The following is a 24,490-nucleotide window of genomic DNA, read 5'->3' on the forward strand; positions in this document are numbered from 1 at the left end:
GCTCAAGTAGCCCTGGAATGCTTCCAGGGTAAATCATACTAGGGCAGCCAAGCCCAGACAGAGAAGAAAGCAAATACAACCCAATAGCCAAAGGATGATATTTGGAATTAGGATATCTGAGTTTTCCTCATGGCCCTGGCCCTGTTGGTGTTTGGGGTCAGATCAACTTTACCTGTCCAGAATTCAATTTTCCTATCTCTAAAATTGAGATGGAGCTGGCATGGGATTGTGAAACTAATTCCTGCTTCTTCATATTTCTGAGGGAAGCTGAGAAAAAAATGCCATAATCCATTATGATCTTTTTGCCAGAAAGGGGGCTCTGAAAATTACAAGACAAATTACAATATTCCTTTTGTTCACATCACTTTGTAATAGTAAATTTCAGAAATTAAGTGTATATAGAAGGTGGAAAATCTGGGGCAATGATTTAAATCCTGCTCAAACAAATATTTTTTATACCATTCCATCAAATGCTATGCCTCAGTTTCTCCCTATTAAAATGGTCCAGTGTCTGGGGGCTATACATCTATCAGACAGAGTTAACTATGAACCTTTAAGCACTTAATAGCTCGATAGCTATTCCCTATTGAAGGAAGCAGAGGAAATGCTCCTCCAATACTCAAATCAATCACCCCTCCCCCATTGCCCAGGCTTTGAGGCAGGGATAGCTCTATCTTCTTCTACTGTCTCTCTCAGAGGAGAGGAATCCTCTTCTTAATTGGTCTGCAAGAGAGTAATAAGGTTGCCTGTTCCCAAATGGAGCTGAGTCACTCAGACTATCCCAAAACAGACAGGAAATGCCACTCACAGGGACTTCCAGACCTGCCTGGAATCAGGCTTAGAATTTGATCTTGAGGCCCCGGGGGAATCCACAGGAATAGAAGGCAGCTGGCAGGGACCCGTGGATGACAGCAAATACTTAATGAATTGAATTGGTATACACCCACAAAAAAGCCAGAGAATTCCCTGGGCGAGGTAATAACTCTACCTCCCCCAACTCTGTAACCTTTTTGTATGTTCAATAACTCTTGGAGTCTTAGAGTTCTTCCTTGTGCCCCACCCAAATCGCTATTTTCTATGGTGATATCATAGAATGCTAAATGACTATAGGCTATAACATCATAGAATCTTAGTGCTGGAAAAAACCTTAGAGATCATCTCAGTCCAGTCCTTATTTTACACATAAGGAAACTAGGATCAAGACAAGTTAAATGACTTGTCCAAGGTCACACAACTAGTACATGGATGGCAAAGCCAAGGAGACAAATTCTGACTCCAATGTGCTCTTCTACTACAAAAAGCCTAATGAAAACAAAATCATTTGCCTTGCGCTTTGTGGGATTCACTTTTTCTTCTTCTTTAGGAACTTAAAGTACCCACTTGAATAATCCCTTGATATAAGAACATCTGATATTTAACACAACTGAAGGGAATGGAGTCAGTAAAATAGACTCAGTAAGAATTAACCACTGAATGACACAATCTCAGAGCTGGAAGGGACATCAGGCCTACTCCAAAGAGGACCTAAATAACATAATGAAGGGTTCAAGCAGCCATTGTTCCAATACTCAAGGTGAAGAAGAACCCACTGCCTCTAGGGGTGGCTCATTCAACTTCTGAATTGCTCTAGTTGTTAGGAAGTTTTTCCTTACATCAAGCCAAGCTCTGACTCTTTAGAAAGGGTAGAAACCCTTTTGGGGTTCTAAGTAGAACAAGCCTAATCCCCCTTCCACATGATAGCTATCCATGTAACCATTATCTCCCCCAAGTCTTTTTTCCTCCAGGCTAAACATATGCAACTCTTCAAACAACTCTTATCTCTCTTATTCTCAGCACTCTTAACCATCTTTGTCATCCTTCTCTGATGCTCCTCAGATTACCAAGCTTTGCTAAAATGTAGTGTCCAGGACAGAATACAATACTGCAATTGGGGTCTGACCAGGGAAGAGTAGAGTAGGACAATTATATCCCTAGTCAGTGCCTTTCAAAGCAGGCTAGAATCAAAGTAGTTTGGGTGGGGGGGTCCCTGTTATATCATGTTTTTCAGTCATATCAAACTTTTAATCCACTACAACGCATATTTTTCAGATAAATTGCTATCATGCCACACATTGCCCACCTTTAATTCATAAAAGTGATTTGTTCAAACCCAAGAATCAGACATGAAATTTTTAACTAATAAATATTAAACAGCACAGGTCCAAGAACAAATCCCTAGTTGACTCTATTGAAGATCCGCTTCCCAGTTTACAGTGAATTGTCAATGACTGAATCCATTTAATTCTGTCATTATCGAGCCCTCATTCCTGCTTGTTTTTCACAAGGATAACATAAGAGATTTTTTCAAATGCTATCCTGAATTCAGGTAAACTGTATCTATAACATCTCCCTGACTAACCAATCTAATAACTTTGCTAAAGAATGAAATGAGGTTAGTCTGGCAAGAATTGCTCATGCTGCCCCACTATTATCTGACCACTTCCTTTGCTAGATGTCCATCTCTCTAATAATACAGTCTGGAATTGTTGCCAAAAAATGAAGTCTAACTCAGTAACCTACAGTTTGTGGACTGCACTCTCGTTCCTTCTTTGAAAACTGAGACATTTGTCGTCTCCAGTCCTGAGACATCACTCCCAAACTCCATAGTCTTTCAAAGATCATTGATAGTGACCAAATAATCATATTCACCGTTTTCAGTAGACTTTCAGTAGACTTGGTTATAGGTTTTTCTGGACCTGGTGACTTAAACTCATTAAGAGTAGCAAGGTGCTCTTGTTTTTTTTTTTTGTTTTTTTTTTACAAACTCACTAGGTATCTTTGGTGTCAATTGCCAATCAATCATTTTTCTTCAGTTCTTGCCAAAGATTATTCCCCTTGCCAGAGATAATAGAAGCAAAGGAAAAGAGGGATAGTTCTATCTTTTTTATTTCTTTAGTTACCATTATGCAATCCTCTAGAGTAGCAGTCAATCTTTGTTTTTTATCCTTTTTCACACAATAAAAGTAATAGTGTCCTTAGAAGTCCTAATCAGCTTCAACAAATCCTAACACAATCCTTATAGAGTTATGCCATACTACCATATTCATCCTAAATACCTAAAATACCTATTATTGCTTCAATCTCCTAAATCTGTCAGTCATTTAACATGCATTTTTAAACATTTTTTTAAAAATTTAAAAATTTTTAATATATATCAAGCACTGTGCTAAGTGCTGGAGATACAAAAGCAAAAGTAGTGTTCTTTTAGAACATGGAGCTCTTGTTCTAATGGGGGAGATGACATACAGATAATTATTTCTATACAAAAGATACACATTGTGAATGGGAGATAATCTCAAAGAGACAGCACAAACAGTAAGGATGCCAGAGACAGATGGAAAACAATCCCACAAAAGATGGAATTTGAATTGAAGGAGGACAGGGAAAATAGGAGGGAGAATATTCTAGACATGGTTCAGCCAATGAAAAGACAGATTTGGGAGACGTAGTACCCTGTTCTAGGAGCAGCAAACAGGCCTGTATAGCTGTATAGCAGAGTATGTGGAGGGGAGTGAGGGGTAAAGAAGGCTGCAAAGGTAGGAAAGAGTCAAGTTGTAAAAGGCATTACCTGCCACACAGGACACTTTCCATTTGGTTCTAGAAGTAACAGGATGCTACTGGTGCTTTATTGAGTAGGGCAGTGGCATGGTCAGATCTGAGATTTAGGAAAATCACTGGCAGTTGAGAGAAGGATGGATTGAAGTGGGGAAAGACTGGAGGTGTAAGACCAAGAAAAGCTATTGCAATAGTCTCGATGGGAGATGGCAGGTGGTGGCAGAATCAGAAGAAGGAGGAAACACATTTGAGAGATGTTACACAAGACTTGACAATAGATTTATTATATAGGGTGAATGACTGAGGAAGTCAAGGATGACACTGAGGTTACGGGAAGATGGTGGTGGCTTTGATGGTAATGGGAAAGTGAGGAAAGGGGAAGGCTTTAGGGGGAAAGAGAATACATTCTGTTTCAGACATATTGAGTTTTGAGATGCCTATAGGACATCCAGTTCAAGAAGTCTAAAGGTAGTTGGTGATGTGAGACCATAGCTCAGAAGAGAAAGCTGGGAATCATCTGCAAAGAGATCATTGCATTCATGGAAGCTGATGAGATCACCAAGTGACACAGCATAGAGAGAGAAGAAAAGGAGTTAGTAGGTGAAACCTGATCCAGCAAAGGAGATAAAGATTTGGCAGACATGTAGAAGATCCAGGAGAGAGCAGAGAAGAAAGAATATCCAAGATGAGAGTGGAATCAACAGTGTCAAAGGTTGCAGAAAGGTCAGGAAGAATGAAGATTGAAAAAGGCATTGAAGAGATTTTTATTAAATTTGGAGAGAGCAGTTTTGATAGAATGATGAGATCAGAAGCCAGATTTCAAAAGTTTAGAAGTGAATGAAAGGAGGGAAAGGAGAGACTGCAAGTGAATGCAGCTTTCTCAAGGAATTTAGCTGAGAAGGGAAGGAGAAATATGGAATAATCTTTCAGATACCAGTCTTCTTTAAAATCAAGGTTAGTCAGTGAGCTTCAAAATTATTGATTATTCAGGGAGAGAGAGAGAGAGAGAGAGAGAGAAAGAGAGAGAGAGAGAGAATCCCAGAAGATGACTTCATATTAGGCTCCTGATTTGTTTTCTGAACTTAGTTATTTCTTTTTTCTGTCTCAGGCTCTGTAGTATGCTCTGATGTCAATACTGCTTCTTTCTTCCTCTTTTGATCTTCATCTAAATACTTTCTTCAAAACTCAGCTCAAGCACCAACAGCTATGTGAGGCCACTGTTAATGCCCCTAGCTGCTTCTGCTTACCCTTACAATTACCTTGTTTAATTTTATATAGGTCAACTAATCAACAAGCATTTATGCATTCTCAACTATATGCCAGACAACATCCTCATAATTGAGTCTACAAAGACAGGACTGAAACACTCTGTGCTTAAGTGGTTTACATTTTAACAGTAGAGATAAAAATGCTTATGTGTACATGTATAGAACACATACAAAGCAAGGTAACGTTGTGGAAGGAAGGCACTAGCATCTGGTGAAAATAGAAAAGGCTTCCTGTAGAAAGTGGTGAGCCCAAGAGACAGAGAGGAGAAACGACTGCATTCTAGACTTGGGGTATAGCCTATCCAAAAGCATGGAGACAGAAAATGGAATTTTTTTTTTCCTTTGTGAAACATCAAGAAGGAGTATTTATGGAGAGTAAATTATGGACAACAGGGCTGGAAAGGTAAGAAGGGGCCAGACTGTGAAGAGTTTAAAGCATCAAACAGAAGACGTTATATTTGATTCAATTGAGTGTATCAAGTAAGAAAGTTATGTGGTCAGCCCTGAACTTCAGGAAATCCCTTTTGGCAACTGTGTGGAAAATGGGCATGCTGCAGAGGGTGTACACACACACACACATACACACACACACTATTTTTCCCAATAGACTGTGAGCTCTTTGATGACAGGGACAGTTTCAATTTTTGTCTTGGTATCTCCAGGTCCTAATACAGTGCCCAACACATTACACATTATAAGCTCTTAATGAAAGCCAGTCTATTGGCTAATGGATAAGAAAGATTTTAACAGCCAGAAAGGAGGAAGGAAATACATTCAAAGCATGGCGGCTGGCCATCGAAGGAAGGCACAGGTGCTATAAAGGAATTGGTGCTTTAAAAGAAATGAGAAAAGGGAGAGGTTTCAGTAATTTCAGGATTGGGACCCTAAACGCTACCTCCACTAAGTGCTCTAATCCTATACTAACAAACTCATCCTCTACCTAGCTAAACACACACTTCCCAAGAAATACTACTGGGAACAGAACATTGTTCCTAGAAAGATGATGGGGCTGATCTTAAACTTGCCTCTTTTTCCCTTTGGAGAAGCAGACTCCAAAAAAGTATCCACCCAGGCCAGGATAAAGGGGCTTTGTTTCAGACATTATGGGGACTTGTGGGCCTGCATGTAGTATATATATATATGTATGTGTGTGTGTGTGTGTGTGTGTGTGTGTGTGTGTGCTAAGCACACTAAGCAGCTTTTAGCACCAGCAGGAACAGACCCCTTTCTCTCCTCAGTAAACCCTTTATAACCTTTGTAGATAATGCATTTGGAATTCTCAATCCTCTTCTGGCTTCCCCAGCCACCTATCTTTGGCCCAAGGCTCCTCCCATCATCACCAGATGGTTTATGGTATCTTAAATATTATTTTAAGTAAACCCTCTTTAGGAAAGTAGACTTACCAGTTTTCAAAATCATCATTTCCAAAGTCAAATATAAGTAATTTAGATATCGTCTGTTGTTTTGGATTATTCATGCCCTGCCTCTCCTCTCCTAGGTCCGATAACTAAAGCTTGACTGAATTTGACTTCTGAGCAGCTAAATAATTTTTCACCAACAAATGTGAGAAACAGAACCTCAGATAGGCTCAGGTCACTAATATTCAGCAGGGAAGACCTAAATAAATAAAGCAAGAGAGGTCTAACCATCATTTAAAGGGGAAGAAAATAAACGTAAAGAGTGAGAAGACAGAAAATAGTTGGTATGAGAGAGGTGAGATGGGATAGGGAAAGGAGTATGGAAATGTTTCCCTCTTTCCCTTTAAATCTGATCCGGGACTTTTCAGGAAATTAAACACCGAGGCTATTAGCATCAGATAGAAAACAGATGAGGTTAAGACAAGGAAATACTACAGCAGATTCCCTGGGCAGGCAGTGAGGGGACATGTGTAAGCAATCTCAGCAGTATTTCTGGAAAAGACCTTTTATGTTTTTAATACTTAACACTTCATAACAAGGCCTAATAGGCAGGATAAAAAGAAACCTATTCAAAAGGCAACTTGGGGGATGAATGCTTTTCCAGACAACAGAGTTGGGTGGGGGGTGGGGAAGTCTTGGCCCCACCTCTTCCTCCTTCCCACTCTAGCCCACCCATTAGCCAATTCACCCTCCCCCTCTCCTATTGGTTATGTTGGGAGGTCCCCACAAAATTAAGTAGGAAGATGTCTTTAAGAAGCTACTGTTGAGCTGCTGCAAGATGGGCCAATCCAAAGGTGGCAAGCTATAGCAGCTTCTTCCACAGCCTTAGAAGGTGTAAAGGAGGGACTCTCTATAGACCACCAGGAGTCCTGCCCTGTGCACTTTAGGTTCCTTTTGGAGGGTTTTGTACCTGAAAGTGATGGTATCGTCCTAATTATCAAATGTTATATTTTTCGATTAACAAAAATCTACCTTCTCCTCCTCCCCATTGAAAAAGAGAGGAAAACAAACACATGTAGCCAAGCAAAACAAATTCCCCCATTGGCTACTGTGAGAGAGAGAGAGAGAGAAAGAGAGATATACATGGACATATATACACACACACAAACATATATTGTATATACATGTATTTGTGTACATATAAACACATATGTGTATACATATATGTATAAACACACATATACGTGTGTGCATGTGTGTGTCTCAACACTCAGTGTGAGTCCATCACTTGTCAGGCAGAAGGGTAGCATATTTCATCATGAGTTAAAGCTATCTTTTTAAAGGGCCCCCCTTTCCTCCTAATACTTGGTTCCCAGAATCACTGAATTCAAGAATCAGAAGAGACCTCTACTATCACCTAGTCCAAATATTCAACAAGATATCCCCACTATAAAAGTGGCCAGATGACCTTTAGCAAGCTTTTCCCTCTCTCTACCAGGTTCCTCATTTATAGATATTGCCTACACCATATATCCCTGCACATTCAGATGAGAAGAACAATTTTTTAAAAGCATAAGGAACTTGAAGGGTGTGGCGAATTATCAGAGCCACAGACACCCATCCTGAAGAGAGCATTCTTACCCTCCATCTTCAAACAGCAAATTTTAAATGGTGTCTAACTGTCACTCCTTTCTTCTCAAAGACTTACACACATAAGAAATCATACCTGGGGAAATATATAGCTGTTCTCCTCTGAGGGGCCTGTGATATAGGAGAGCTCCAGTGCACAGAGGGAGAAGCCTAGAGAATTGTTTTAATGGTTCCTATATCAAGGCAATTAAGGACTTAGGACAGCCTGCATTCAAATACTGATCATATAGGTACTAGTTGTGTGATCTTGAATGTCACATAACTTTGTGTCTCAGTTTCCACACATATAAAGTGAAGGAGTCAGATTCAGTGGCCCCAAAGGTCCCTTCTAACTTGAAAGCCCTGATTTTTTGACAATCAAACAACGGATACTTATTGACCACTTACTATAGTCAATGCTCTGAACAAGGCATTTTACAGAATATAGAATCCCTGCCTTCAAGGAGCTCACAACCTAGATAAAGTTACTAGTCATGTACAAAGAATGTGGAAGAACTAGAAATGGAAGCCCGGGGTCCTTCTTTCCAGTATTTATGTTAATACATTATTTTCTTTTCTGGAAAGACCAAGCAAGGGGGTGAAGACTAGGTAAAACAGTGAATACTGGTGTATGAGTCTGTTTTGCTGTCAATCAGATAGTCAGGAAGCATGGATAGATAGATAGATAGATAGATGATAGATAGATAGATAGATAGATAGATAGATAGATAGATAGATAGATAGATAGACAGACAGACCAATAAATAAATAAATGAGTGAATGAGAGTTCAGTCAGGACAACATGTCAGTGTGCCCCAGGAAACTCGTTAAAGACTGTAAGTTACAAAGCAGCTATTGATATGTTTTCATAGAGGGAGTTTCCAGCACTAAGAGTGAATGTCTCAACTCTTTATCTCCTCCCAGTTCTCCATTCCCTCATTGTTATCATGGGTACACAGTACACTATCCTAAATCTATATAGCCTTGTCTATATAGCAGGCTTACCTTTCTGTCATTCATGTCATCCTCAGGACCTTCATATTCACCCTAAAAGCAAAGGCAGGGGCAATCGATGAATCAAAGGGAAGAACAAAGAAGAGCTGATGTCCCAAGGGCTTTTAAAATTCTAAACCATTACCCTTCTGGTCCAAGTACTGGCTTTATCATAAATATTATTTATTTTTAAATTGTTGATGTTTTTTGTTTTTATCCCACCTTAATTTCCCATCATATTCTCCCTTCCCCAGTTGAGAGTGTCTTTGTTTATAACAAAGAAAAAAGTAACGAAGTTCAACAAAACTAACCTAGACTACATAATGTTTCACACCCACAGTTCCCAACTGCAACAAATAAGACATGCATTCTCATACCTCAATATCAATTTTTGTTGTTGTTCTTTCCAATTACATTGTTATAGACATTATCTATGATGTTTTCTTTGGTCTGTTTGCTTTATGTAAATATTCCCATACTTCTCTATATACTTGATCTGATTTATTTTTTTTAAGTCATCACTTGATTTTCTTACTAGTATAGTAGACATTTTTTGCAGTAATTATTAACTGACATCTTCCACATATAGAATGCATCCACCATGTCTGTTTCAGAAAAAGCCCATGGTCAATAATAGCACTTGCCATAAATTTCTTTAATTGACTTACATGAGTTACCCTACTATGTCCATGCATCAAATCCATGGTTATGAAAAGAACTTTCAAAGTTGTAAGGGAAAAGGAATTCATAGATGAGAAATTTCTATAGCATCAACCCAAATATCAGGTACAGTCCCCTCTTAATTAATCCAGGGTAAATGAGGCCATCTGTGGATTATCCAAGCTTTGGATTTCTTTTCTTTTCCTCCTCCTCCTCCATGATCATTATTGTCTCCTTCCTTCCACCACCCAAATGACATTTAGTTATCTTTCATCCCTCCACAAAGTAAAAGACAAAGAAAGGAAAAACTCATGAGGCCAGTCTATTTTGACCCTTATTGTGAAAGGGTGAGGAAGAGGCTTAATTAAATTCAATGGATATATGTCTTCAATGGTGTTAGAAACTGATGGCAAAAGTCCATACATGGGGTGGGGGGGCAACTTGGCATAAGGGATTGAAGAAGCTAACCCCACAGTGAGGAAGAAGTGGGCTCAAGTCCTACCTGTGACACATACTGACTGTATAACCCTGGGCAGGATATTTAACCTCTTAGTAAACCAGGCAAGTTTCTAAGACTAACTTGCAGAACAGTTGGTGATCTGAATAAAGGAGGTTTCCTCATTGAAAGATCCCTACACTGATGAAATCACATATTGGTAATGGCAAAAGAAGTGTTAGAGAATTATCCATGGATTTCAATTATCCATGCTTTTTTTGAACCATCATCCAGTTTTTCCACTCATTATCCCAGACTGTTGAGTGTCACCAGAAAAATATAATGAAATAAAATGGAAAAAAAAATAATGAAATCAAGCTGGTTTCATCCACTCCCAATGAGTGATCAACTCACTGCTTTCATCTTTGCCTCTTTGTCTCATTCCTTGATGTGATTGGGCTAAATCTTTTCCTTTCTTGAGGCTACAAATGTACTCCCACCCCTAACATTTAGCCTCCTATTTCACTGAGAAGACTGAGAACATTAGATGGAGGCTTCCTCAAATTCCCTCCACAACTAAAAATTTCTAAGCATCTTCACCCAGTCTCTCCTCCTCTCTTTCTTATCTCAAAAAAATAGGTATCCCTACTCCCTCTCCCTGTAAATTCCTTTAATCTGAACCTTCATACCTCTTCCAGAACCTTGCTCCAGTAATTATCCCTTCTCTTTCATACATCTTCAATCTCTCTTCATCTCCCCAACTGGCTCCTTCCCCTCTATCTATAAAACATACTCAATTCTCTCCAACAACAGCCCCCTGAAAGCCCCTTCTTTTGACTCCTCTGCCCCATTAGCTACTATCCCAGCCCTGACTGGGCTTTACTGACAAATTTTTTTAGGAAGCTGCTTTACCGGATGCTTCCACTTCTCTAGCACCCATTGTGTCCTTAATACAATATTTTGATTCCAGCACACTAATTACCTACCAAAAGTGGTTTTTTTTTAAAATTCCTCATCTCCTTTACCCTTGCTGAAATGTTTGACAATAGGAATCACCCCTTCATCCTGGATATTCTTTTCTCTCTTACCTCCTCATTTACCATATTCTACTAGTTCTCCTACCTCAATAATGACTACTTTAATATCTCCTTCACTGAGCTCTTCATTCTCTTTCCAACTCCTTAAGTAGGGCTTTCCTTTTTCTCTTTCCCTACCTCCTATCACTTGGAAATCTCATTCTCTCCCATGGGCTCAAAGATCTCCTCTCACAGATGACTCACAAATCTGTATCTCCAGACCTGATCTATCCTTTGAGTCACAGATTGCTGTCCATACTTTAACCTGAACATGCCTCAAAATAAGTTTATTATCTTCCCCACCAGAATCTGTTCTATTTTCTGCTCCTTTGTGTCAATGTAACTACCATTCGTACAGTCTCCCATAAGCTTTACTATATTCTCTGTTCTTCTCAGCTTTCAACTTTTATGTCAAACAGGTTAGCAAATATTATTGATTCTAACTCTGCAATTATCTCCTACATCTGTCCCACTGCTATCCTAACACAAATCCTCATTACCAATCACCTGGGGTAATGCAACAATCTTCTAATGAATCTTCCTATTTCTAATGTTTCCATTTCCCAAAGCACCCATCACACCCCTATCAGATAAATTTTCCTATGGTTCAAAAGTCTTTAGTAGCTCCTTATTGTCTACTAAATAAAATTCAAATTCTGTTCCCATCACTATTTCCCAAACATAACTTGATTTTTCATGTCTCTGCCTTTATTCACTCCTTTCCATATGGCTGTAATGTACTCTGCTCTCTCTTTTCTCAAAGTTAGCCCATCCTTGAAGGTCCAACTCAAATACAACTTCTTCCATGATGCCTTCCCTGATCCCTACTACCCCTGCCCTAACTAGCAATGGTAGAAGTCCTATCTCTCCACTCACAGACCTGACAAAGTAGAAGGAATCTCTCTCATTACTTCTAATTCCAAAAATCTGCAATATGATTTATATAGGTACTCCCTCCAATGATGTAGATCTCAACCCACCCACACCTTTTTTTTTTTAATCCTGTGTGCTCTTGCCCATATCCTCCCATAAATTCTCCATAAAGGATTAGGAGGTTCACCCAATTTACTGACCACTTTTTTCTAGATGTCTTGACATTACATGGACACCAAAGGAGCATCCAGACTATCAGTTACCCTCTCGCTCTCGTTACATGATCAACCTGCCTCCTTTATCAGTTACATATATCCTTGATGATATCCCTCGTACCACTTACCCTGCTTGGTTAGTAATATGTTGCAGTCTATTCACACTATCTCTCCACTGAACTCTGAGTGGCCCTCAATTTTAATTCCTTGGGGAGTATATTTTCCGTGACTTGTTGCCACCAAAAGAGTATCATTGTTAAAAAGATTGACCTTGGTTTCAGAAAGAAAGGTTGGGTCATTAAAAGCATGACCTAGTTTCCCAGAAGCAATCTAACCCAAAATCTTTAATTTTGGGACAAGTCCACCGTTCATCTGCACTACCTGTCCAAGATGTATGTACTTATGGACCAAATTTTTACAGGCAGCTCATTCAACTACATATCGTATTCAAACAATAAGTATTTTTTATCCACTTGTTTGTTTTTCCCCCTTTGGGAATAGTCATATAGAACTCTTTGAGTATGCCTCTCATTGAGGAATCTCTGCAGCATTTGGGGGCTTGATGGCATTAACACAATGTCATCTGCAGACAATAACCTCTGAAGGACCTCACCATCTATGGGAAATTCCTTTTCTATTTGGACTCTGTGCTAGATAGCTTCCATGTCAGTGGCAAACATCTTTGACGAGCATATGTCTTCCTGCTTTTATGCCTTCCTTGATGTTAATGCTCTGAAGATCAAACACAATTATTTATGTTGTTACATCTCTCCAGGAATATTGCATAATTTTGACAGATGTGTATGAAATAGCTTATTGGAGGAGAGCTTTTAGGTGACATTTTGTTCTGATTTAGTAGAAATTTATTTAGTAATTTAATTCGGGGTTTAGATTTTTTTAAATAGTCATCAGTAAGCATAGTGAGATCTTATATTTTTTCACACCTTTCAGTCAATTGTGTGACTCTGGTATGGAATGTCATTCATGAAAGCCTGCCTGTTTTCATCCCAAACTTCCATCAAGTATGACCTCAATCAGTGTATAGATCATTTTCATAAAGATTTTCTAGAAATAAAAAAAGGCATATGAATCAGTATTTAGTTTTTTTTTAACTTGATGACCTTTTTTCAGTAAACAAAAAGGTCTATATTTTTCCCTAAGCATTTGGTATCCTACCTTCTTTCAGAGATCAAGAGAATCGGTCTTTTAACGAACCCACAAATATGTTGCTTCCAACACAGACCTCCTCTATGCATACTTAGATTAGTCCAGCTGCTCTCAGCATTTTTGTTTCTTTAGTGCCATTTCTACATCCTCATGTAGCACATTGAGGACTGTGATATTAAGATTCTAAATGTGGTCACCCCAATGAAATTCATGGAGAACAGGATTTATTATGAAAATTTTCACAGATCTTTTCCATTTTTTTGGTCTTGTTCCTTTGCCTCCTTGCCTTTAGGATAAACTGGCTTAATCGTGCCTCTCATCAACCTCTTTATAAAAATGGTTTCCCCTCCAACTGGTTTTCATTGCTATGTGAAGTATATGGCTCATAATCTTCTACCATCTTTCTTCATAAGCTTTTTTAAATTGAGTTCATATTCTTAATTCGTGCTGCCCTTGGCCCCCATATTCCTCTGCTTGGCATAGAAAGAGAGAGAGTACTGCCAAATGAGGCAGGTTTTTTAAAATTCTTTTTGAATTCTTCATTCTGGTGATTCATTTACATTGGTTAAAATTCCTTGGGAAATACCAACAGTGAATGTAAATATCTGTTCTTTTAACTATTCCCCCTCCCCTTTTTTTGGTCTTACTATGCTATTTAAATGGGTTAGAATTTACCTAAACTGTATGCCATTATCTTCTCACTTTTGTCCTTTCTTCCAATTTGGTATTGATTTTTATGTTTGTCCTCACATGCCTAATTCTACATAAACAGTGGATTCAGAAACAACTCCCACATTAGTAATTAATCTATTAGAATATAAGCAATTTCCTTTTCTATAAGTGTATTTGATACTCACCTTATCCAGACCCTCCTGACAATCTTCTTGAAGAAATTATGCAAAATATATAATTATGAGACTGCTTGCAGAGATTTTAGCCTCATTCATTTCTAAATCCTAAATCCTAATTTTCTTTCATAACCCTCATCATCAGCCTCCATGCCTACCTTTGCATTGAAGTCCCTGACTATTAAAGTATGCATTGCTTTGTACTGAAATTCTTGAACCAAGAACCTCTCTGCTTTCTCATCTTTTGCAAAAGATGCTAGTGCATATACCATTGCCATTTTCATGTTGGGTTTTTTTTTTTTAAGTCATCAATGACAAGATGACCAAGTGTTCCATGAAACAATGTTTCTTGCTGCCTCTGGATGCCCCGTAATACCAATTCCACTAATTTCTTGATTTGTCATTCCAATGAGTCATGTTTTCATTTGCTATCACTTATTTTTTGTATTCTGGCTTTATTTTAACTGAGAATGCCAAATATGGCAGGATTCAGTTCCTCCATTGGACTAGTGATTGGACAAGGATTTCACATTTAGAGTAACAACAATTAAGATAACATACAAACTGACTAAAAACTTACTGAATTGACTTTTCAGATATTATTATAGAGTTATTGTATATGTGTCATATATTCCTGATAATATCAGAGCCATGACTTTTCATATTTCCATGTAAGGTGGTACCTATTGTTTTTTTTAATTGCCTTACATTGTTTTTCAAATGATAGTGATAACAGGATACCTACATCATGAAGTGGGTAGGCAGCCTCATAGATATTGTGTGCTATTAATGAATGAATACCTGTAAAAGAAGGAAAGATAAAGATGGTCAATACCTTTAAGGGTAGATTCTGACTAGTATGACCTAAGTAATATTGAAATAATTTGTATATATCACATTATAATCCATGCATATTTATATTGTTAATAAAGATGGTTAAAACAGTGTAACATTGAGGTTAGAGTGCTAGTGTTGGAGTCAAGAAGGTATGTGTTAAAACAAAAAGAAGGTATGTGTTAGCTTCCTGCCTCTGATCATTCCCAAGATACTTAATCATCCTTGTCTTTTCCTAAATCTTCCATAGAGGATTCACTTAAAGTGCTGGAGCCATTACCCTGGTTCATAGACTCATTCAATGTCTATTGAACTATATGAATATTCTTCCTTTCCAACAGTGTCTATGTTGTTTTAGATCATAAGTTTCCAAGGGTCAAGGACCAAATTGGTGCCACTTCTTTTGTATAGTACCCAGAATAGCATGACACAGAGATAGGCATTTACAAAAGGAAAGAAAAGGAGAAAGAGAAAGAAAAGGGAGGCAGTAGAAAAAAAAAGGAGAAATAGAGGAGAAGGAAGAAAGGGGGAAATTTGGAAAGGGGGAGAAGGGGAAGGAAATAAAGCATAAAAAATTGTTCATGGTATACCCTGAGTGGAACCAAGATGGTGGAGAAGCAGGAATCAGTGCAATGATGAACTCCCTTCCCCTCACCCCTACAAAAAAAGTTATCCAAACAGATCTAGAAAACACATCAGACTGAATTGTTATAGGGAATTTTTAAAAAAATCATGGTGAATCATTTTTCCAGCCCAAGACTACATAGGGAGACAGACAGAAAGGACACAGGATGGGGCCTGGTGTGTGTCACACTATGTGGGGTGTAGAGGACACTAGCACCAGGGAAAGGCTATGAACCTGAGTAGGATATGGTTCTAGGACCACGTCAGGCACCCGTGGACACATACCAGAGTACCATGACTAGAACAGGTGCAAACTGGCAGCCTTGTTGCCTGGAGTAGCCCAGTTCCTGATCACAGATTCAGGACATATGGAAGAGAGGAACTGCACTCACCTTCCCCTCCACAGTGGTGTGACACAGATCCCAGGAGCAGAGCAGGGTGGCAGTTCTAGCTTCCAGCCTAGTCTGAAGCCTTCAGAGAAATAACCAGGGCAGCAATCCCATACCAAAGGGGAGCCGGCAACTCTGTAATTCCTGAACTAACAGAGTTTCCCAGTAGCTAATAATGGCTGAGTCCAGCAGCAATATGCTGCTGCTCAGAACCAAACCTAAGTCAGGAACTTAGACAGCTCAGACCAAGAGAGCAGCAATCACACTTGCCCATGGATCAAACCACCTTGAGAGTGCTGAAAGAATAGAGGTCCTGAGCCTGAGCTGTCCCTGAGATCCTGGAACAACATTACACTCATTACCTCAATAAAGCAACAAAAGGACCAGAGTAGACCTTCCCTACAGAACTGTATAGAGCCAGGCCCTAACACCAAGTCCAAAGCTGGGAAGTGGTCTGGAAGAATGAGAAAATTTTTTTTAAAAATAATCTCATTACAAAAAGTCATTATGCTAACAGGGATGCTTAAACACAAAAGAGAATTATCTATAAGAAAAGCCTCAAAGGAAAAAAAACAGCTTGGGCCAAATTTAGCTAGAATACCTAGGAAGAAAATGAAGCGGGAGTTTAAAAGGTTTTCTCTCAATAAAATGAGACTGCTAGAGGAAAAACTTGGAAAAGAAAAGAGAGCTATGGAAGAAAGAGTTGGAAGGGGAATTTATAGCTTGGCACAAGCAACAAGTTCCCTAAAAATTAGAATGTACCAAACAGAAGTCAATGATTTCATGAGACAACAAGAAATATTAACTCAAAGTCAAAATTAACCAAAGAGAAAAAATAAGACTACTGGAACATCTTGATCAAAACAAGAGCCTAGACATCATATTTCAAAAAAAAAATCTTAAAAGAAAACTACCCAGATCTCTCAGAACCAGACAGCAAAATTGAAATAGAAGGAATCCACCACCAGTCACCTTCTGCAGGAAGCAAACAAACTTCCAGGAACAATATAGTTAAAATTCAGAGACAACAGGTCAAAGGAAAAATACTACAAGGAACCAGAAAGAAGGAATTTAGTTATGGAGGAGTCACAGTCAGGATCACTCATGATTTAGCAGCCACCATTATAAAAGAGCAGAGAGCTTGGAAAATTATATTCCAGAAGGCAAAGGATATGAGCTTATAGCCAAGAATTACTTAGCTAGAAAAACTGAGTATAATCCTACATGGGGGGAAATGGATTTTTTTTAATGAAATGGAGAACATTCAGACATTCCTCATGAAAATAGCAGAGCCATGAACTTTGAAGTTCAAACACAAGAGTTAAATGAAACATATAAAGATAAACATAAACAAGGATAAAGGAATGAACAAGAGAAAACTGCTTATATTCTAGTCTGGGGAGGTGACACATGTACCCCCTATGAACTTTATCATCATCAGGCTTCAAAGAGGGAGCCTAATTAGACAAGTGGTTCTGTTACATCTTGATAAATTTAAAAGAAGAATGGAAAGGGCGAGGAAAAGAAATATAGTAGGAAAGGAAAGGAAAAAGAAGGTTGAGGAAAATTATTTCAAATAATCAGGGTATACAAATAGATATCTATACAAATTAGAAGGAAAGGGTATGGGGGAGCAGCTGACACTTGAACCTCAGTAATGTCTGAATTGGTCAAAGGAGGGAAGAATGCATATATACACATATGCATGCATGCACATAAAGAGGTACCTACACCCACAGAATTGGGTACAGAAATACATTTCATTCAACAGAGAAATAGGAAGGAAAACAGAGAAGTGGGGATTAAAGGGATGGTTTGGCCTAGCAAAACAAACCTTAGATGATCAAAAATATAGTTTCTTTTGAGGTGGCAAAGTATGGTAATCTGAAGGGATGCCCATAATTGAGGAATGGCTGTGATTGAATTCTATTGTGCTATAATAAATGATTAAAGGGATGTATTCAAAGAAACCTGGAAAAACATACAAACTGATACAGAGTAAAGTGAACAGAACCGGGAGAACAATGTATACAAAGATGCAATATGGTAAAGTCAAACAATTTGGAAAGAATTAGGGACTCTGAGCAGTGGAATGAACAACTATAATTCAGAAGACTAATGATAAAACATGATGCCGTCTCCCGTTAGAGAAGTGAAGGACTCAGAGCACAGAATAAGGGATACCTATTTTTTTGGACATAGCCAATGTAGAAATGTGTTATATGTGTTTATAAGAAAGGTTTTATTTTTCCTTAGTTTTCAAAGGTAGAGGGAAGGGGAAGGAGGAAGATGAGAAGGCAGCATTTTCCTGATTTTAAAAAATATATTTTACTAAAAAAAAGTTATATTTTTGCTTTCTCACTATCCATATATATCCTTTGTCCTCAAACCAATGCAGAGAAGATTAGCAGACCCTGGAGGTGAACAATAGGTGAGTATTATGGGTGACTAAGAAAGGAGAAGGAAAAATTGCCTTATGACCACAGGCTAAGAAACCTGATCACCCATAGCTCTCTCTAAGGTACACAGGTGGATAACCAGTCTAGACTATATCAGCTCTGTTAAATTCATCCCCTATCCACCATCCCTGTCCTTCAGTTTCTATACACAAATTCAGATCCACTGGAGTCACATTCAATTTCTCAATCCTCTTCTTAGAATTTAGGAACCATGCTCTCTTTTTCAGCTAGTTCTAGGATACAAGGCTTGAGCACAAGAAGAAAATGTTGCTATAGGAGATGACCCCATTGCAAGAATATCACCAATAAAGTTCAGGAAGAAGGATAACTAATTCATACAAGGCTATATGGAGCAGTAGGCTAAGAAGAGGCAATTATCCCCATGAGTTGAAAGCTTGGGTGGATTTTGAGCAGAGATATCACCAAGGGGTTAGGACTCCTTTTCGGATTTTAAGTTTCTTGTATATCATCAACATAAAACAGTGAGAAAATTGGAGGAGTTTTATTTAGGGGAGGAAAGAATAGAGGAATGCTTGGGTTACTCAATGAACTGCAGATTTGTGTTACTCTCAAGACTGTAATTTCACTGTGAGCCTCATTAATCAGTTCAAGAATGGTAACTACAGCAATGTGAAGCCACCCTACAATAATCAAGGGGAAGAGTCCTAAGTGCTAGCCAAGGAGGGCAGGAAGGGAAGTTCAAAGTTTCTGAAGGGCTGTCGACATGGATAAAAGCTGAAACATCACAGGCTATCAGCTCCCCTACCTCTACCCCCATCATCCCTCCCCACCACAAACGGTTGCCATGGCAACTGGAGCCAGAAAATAACCAGAAAATCCATTTGGGGGCATCTCAAAACAGCAGGAAAGAGACAGAGCAGGTGGTTGGGCCACTTGGCCTTCCTCATGTTCCCACTGTGTCCTGAACACTATGGTGCTATATCTGGGTCCAGACTGGCAATTAAGTCTTGTGTCTTCCAATTCAGTTTCTCTTATCCATCTCTCCTTTCTTCTCCTCTCCTCTCCTAATCATATCAGGACCTGTTCTATGATTTTACAATCTTAGAAGGTTGTCTATGACACTCAGAAGTTTATGTGACTTACTCAAAGTCAGAAGCAGGACATTAATCCAGTTCTTCGTGATTCCAAGGGTGGCTCTCTAGCCATTATGACATACTGCTCTCAGCTTCTTTCGGAAGCTAAAAAGGATCTGTCACAAAGTGATCTACTTCCCTGTACTCTCCCTGCCACCCCCATTCTTTTTTGTTTGTTTATTTCTGTTTTTGTTTTTTGCTTAGGCAATCCGGATTAAGTGACTTACCCAGGGCCCCACAGCTAGTAAATGTCAAGTGTCTAAGGTTGGATTTGAACTCAGGTCCTCCTGACTCCAAGGGTAGAGCTCTATCTACTGCACCACCTAGCTGCCCCTACCCCCATTCTTATACCTTGCCCTGCAGTCAAATGTTTCTAGCTAGGGGACCCTGAAGGCTTTTGAGCTACATGTCATATTTAGCATTGTGCCACACAATTTGACTCTCAATTATTTGCTTCTTTGCACTCCTTATGAATTTTTATAGGTGTTAATACTCAGTCTTGAGTACTCATGAACTTCCTGAGTGCACTCTTCCTTTATTTTGCATGCTTTATAAGGACCTAGCCTCTGCTATATAGAAGCACATAGAAGGTACTCAGTAAATATTTATTGGGTGTTCTTACCTACCCTTTTCATCCATAATAAGGACTCTAAGAATCCAGCTCCTTGCCTTATGGATCAATATGATCCTGATGACTAGTTCATCAAGTTATGTCAAAGACCCAAATCCCCAAGATCTACCCCAATGACATTTCAGAGGGTCATTTTATCAGTGGCTTCTGAGCAATGTGGGTGGCAAATAGTCTAACAACTTTCCTCAGTCTCTTGGTTTGTAACCCAAACTCAAAATTCAAGGTCCTACCCTTAAGAGAGTAGGAAATAAGTTTAAAAGAAGGAAAAAAAAACCAAATGTTTTGAGAGGAGGTCTTCCTTTGAAAATCATTTTTTCCTCCCTTTTAAAATATGGGCTAATTGATTCCATCATGTATAATCCATCTGGCCATACTAAGCTTTCTTCTTCAGGATCAGATCTAAGTTTTATCCTCCCTGCAACTAACCCAGGGGATGCCAGACCCTCACCACAGGGCTCCCCTGGGGTGAGGAGTGGGAGGAAGATAGTTTAAGCATACTGGATTGCCTGACCTAGGCCCCATAGCCTCAGCTTATATAACATATTCGAATGGGGAATTCCTACCAACGTTAATGGGCAACTTAATATTAAAAACAGCTGCCTGGGAATCTAGGAAGTAGCTGGGTCGCACAGGGGATAGAGCACTGGACTGAAAGTCAGGAAGATCTGAGTTCAAGTCCAACCTCAGACACTTACTAGCTATGTGAACCAAAGCAAGTCACTCTTAGCCTCAGTTTCCTCCTCTATTAAGTGGGAATAATAATAGCATCTACCTCCCAGACATTTTGCAAGAATAAAATAATACAATATTTGTAAAGTGTAATGCAACCCTTGAAGTCCTAAATAAATGCTAAATAAAAGTCTTAATTATTATTATTATTATTGAACTGGAGTAAAGTGATTTACCCATATGTGTGCATATATATATATATAGTATACATATATATAATATACATATATATGCATGTACAAAAGAATCTTGGGGGGGGAATCCCACAGATCTAACTTTTCATATGTATTTTCATGGTTTATATATATAATATATACACATCTATATATGTACTTATATATATATACACATATATATAACCACACTTGTGATCTCAATAATCAAGTTCAATAAACATTCATTAAATGCCTACTATGTGCTAGGCAGCATGCTAAGTGCTAGGGACACAAATAAGAAAAAGAAAGATAGTCCTTAATGTAATCAGTGAAGATGTTGTGAATGGAAGACTGGCCCTTTTTAGATAACATTTATATAGCACCGACTATATGCCAGGCACTGTGCTAAGCTCTTTACAAATATTATCTCATTTGATCCTTGCAATAATCCCTTGAGTTGAGTGCTGTTATTATCTCTATTTTACAGATAAAGAAACTTAGGCAAACAGAAGTAAAATGACTTGCCCAGGGTCACACAGCTAGTAAGTGTCTGATGCCAGATTTGAATTCAGATCTTCCTGACTCCAGACCTGATGCTTTTATCCACTGTACCACCTAGTTGTCCTGGCTTTGGTGGTCTACCTCTGGCACATATTTGGTCACATGACCATGGGCAAATTACTTAATTTCTCAGTGCCCAAGACATCTTTCATATAACATATATGTGTATATACACATATGCATATTATAGTAAATTTATTCATCTATAATATATCATCATCTCCATTTTACAGACAAGTAAATTGAAGCTTAGTAAAGTAACTTGTCCATGATCACATAACTAAGAATGGTGAATCTAGGATGTAGACCAAGGCCCACCACTTTTTCCACTCTGAGAGTTTCTAGAGGACAAAGGCTATGAAATATAATGAAAACTAGCTTCTGATAGACTTTCTGCCTGTTTTCTTGCCTAATACTATTTGTGTCAGGACCAACAGATAGGATCTGGGCTATCAGAGAGCTGAGGACTAGATGTCAGAGGTTGAGGATCTTGTCAGGGCAATTAAGGAAAGGGGATAACAACTGAGGAGTGATTGCATCCCCTAGTGTCAGGAAATAGTCTGAGAGCTGGTGTTAGCCTTTAGGATGGGATGGAAACCATCCTAAGTGTGGAAAGACAGGAGCGTGGACCAAAGGTTGGCATTTGGGCTGTTTGTGGGAGGTAGCTCTTCAGAGTGAGTTTGGCATGAGAAGGACCCACTGGATACATATGGGACCAAGTGGGAAAGTGTGAAATCTGAGGATCTTAGAAAGACTAGGCAAAGCAGAGGACACAGTGAGTGGGCATGGAAAAGAAGATGTGAAAGAACATGAGTGGTAGGACAAGTGTAGGTGACACCCCCAGCTGTTTGTTGAGATCCAGTTTGCTAAAGACCACTTACAGATCCTGGTCCTAGTGTCCCATATCCACAGAGCAGGGAAAGAAGTGATGAAAGGCTGCTAACCAGATTTTGACTTCTAGAGCTTTTCTGAGTTGGGTATTTCTAAGCTCCAACTAATCTGTTTTGAGCAAAAAGGCTAGAGATAGAGGTACTCTGAGTGACAAGGTCATGGGTTGTGAGTGACTTTGACAGTTTTATGACACTAGAACCTTGAACAAAAGCTTGAAAAATCCAACATTTCATAGGTAGTCTCATGGGCACCTCTATCTTGCTAAGGATGAAGAAAAACCAAGTAGCTAAAGTTTATGGCTTGATTCCCAAAGAGAATCTCACAAAACTGATAAGTGCCTGTTGGGTGACAGGGTCTAACAACCCCCTTCCTTCTGGGCCAAACTCAAAGGAAACTTTTATCTACCACACAGGTATTTAGAGGATGATGCTGTCTCAGCCCCTGAAAATCCATTTGGTTTTGATTCTCCCCAGAATAGGTCCCAGCTCACCAAGCATTCTGCTTTCATCCCCTTTCTCCAATCCAACAAAAATCTAAACCAGATCTGCTACACTGTGCATTTAGCAGAAACTATATTTACCCATCACCAAATTGTCTTGACGTGTGCTTAATTACTTAAATGCCTTTAATCCCGAGCCTTTTTTTCTAACAAAATGTAAACCAGTTCAGCTGGCTAAATGATAAACCAGATGTTTACAACATACAACTTGGTCTGGCTTCGGTCGAAATAATTAAGACATCATCTCCTGAGTGGAGAGGGAGGGGCTATCCAAAGCTTCTATTTGTTTAAGTGCTCTGACACCAAAACGTCCATGAAAAAAGGAATCCATCAATCAGCAATTTTCTGTCCACTCAAGGTAACAATAGCTTCCATATGTAGGAAGGAGAAGACGTTTTACTCCCCCTCCCCTTAGATATGGTCAAAGTGGGGGCCTCCATGATCTTTCTGGCCACAGGACCTCAATGGCAACGAAAACAAAGAAATGGATATTTGTCCCTTCCCTAAAGAGTTTCCCTCACTAAAAAAAGGGGGGGGGCTGTATATTTGAGATCTTGTAAAATTTCCCCTGTAGCCCTGTGCAGTCCAATTTAATGTATTGATCTTGAGATGTTAATCAGCCTGGAAAAAAAATTCATGCTTAAGAGAAATCAGGCTGTCATTAAGCACTTTTGAATCAAAATGTTTTCATAGTAGTCCTTTCCACACTAATTCTAGACTTTTCAAGGCTACAGGCTCTTCCTATCACTTGAGGCATCACAAATATGACCATATAAAAGCTACTCCTCAAAGTCATAGTGAATGTGGATGACTTTAAAAGGACTCTGACTGGTTGCTATAGTTTATTTAGCTCCACCGAAAACACAGAATGGGCTTATATAAAAGTCCCTCAACCATCATAATTCTCCTGCCCTTTCTAGAGGACCCTGAGCAACCCCTCCTCCCTCTCCTAGATCTCACATTCCCTCAGAAACTATTCAGTCCATGACTCACAGTATCCTGTGCTCCATAGAATTCCGTTATTAATACAAGCACAGAGATAATTCTGTTCAATGACTGTCTGATTATGAGTGTCAAATGTTGCATAGAACAGAGAAACTTGCTTGCCAAAGGCATTTGCCATTTTTATGAAGGATGTTCATGAAGGATCTAACAGGAAAAAAAAGCTTACCTATATATTGTGCCTGAGTTTGTACCAAAATAATTCATTTAAGCCCCTTACCCATGGCTTTCTCCTGAATAAGATATAACCCTCTAGTCAAGGTAGAATTCTCCTTAGTACTGGATTCTTATTGTTTACAGTAGAGATCACCCAATACTTGGGTGTTATACAACTCAGCATAACTCATATTATTCCTATGTGCCAGGCACTGTGCTAAGCTCTTTACAAATATTATCTCATTTGATTCTCACAATAACCCTGTGAGGTAAGTGCTGTTATTATCCCTATTTTACAGATAAGGTAACTGAGGCAAACAGAAGGAGGCTCTCAGACTTACTTTTAAAA

At 38.9% G+C, this 24,490-nt stretch overlaps 1 protein-coding gene across 1 annotated transcript in view; it reads right to left on the reverse strand.

The window, feature by feature from the left end:
* Window positions 1-24,490, reverse strand: part of ANO2 (anoctamin 2) — a 491,778-nt gene that overhangs the window by 324,505 nt on the left and 142,783 nt on the right. The window contains exons 7-8 of the mRNA XM_027838585.1: window positions 14,863-14,918; window positions 8,855-8,896 (exon numbers count right to left, since the gene is read on the reverse strand). Coding sequence (XP_027694386.1) covers window positions 8,855-8,896; window positions 14,863-14,918 — 98 coding nt within the window. The remainder of the gene's footprint in view (window positions 1-8,854; window positions 8,897-14,862; window positions 14,919-24,490) is intronic.

This window comes from Vombatus ursinus, unplaced genomic scaffold, assembly GCF_900497805.2.
Source record: "Vombatus ursinus unplaced genomic scaffold, bare-nosed wombat genome assembly UNPS02014830.1, whole genome shotgun sequence".
NCBI classification, from domain to species: Eukaryota; Metazoa; Chordata; class Mammalia; order Diprotodontia; family Vombatidae; genus Vombatus; species Vombatus ursinus.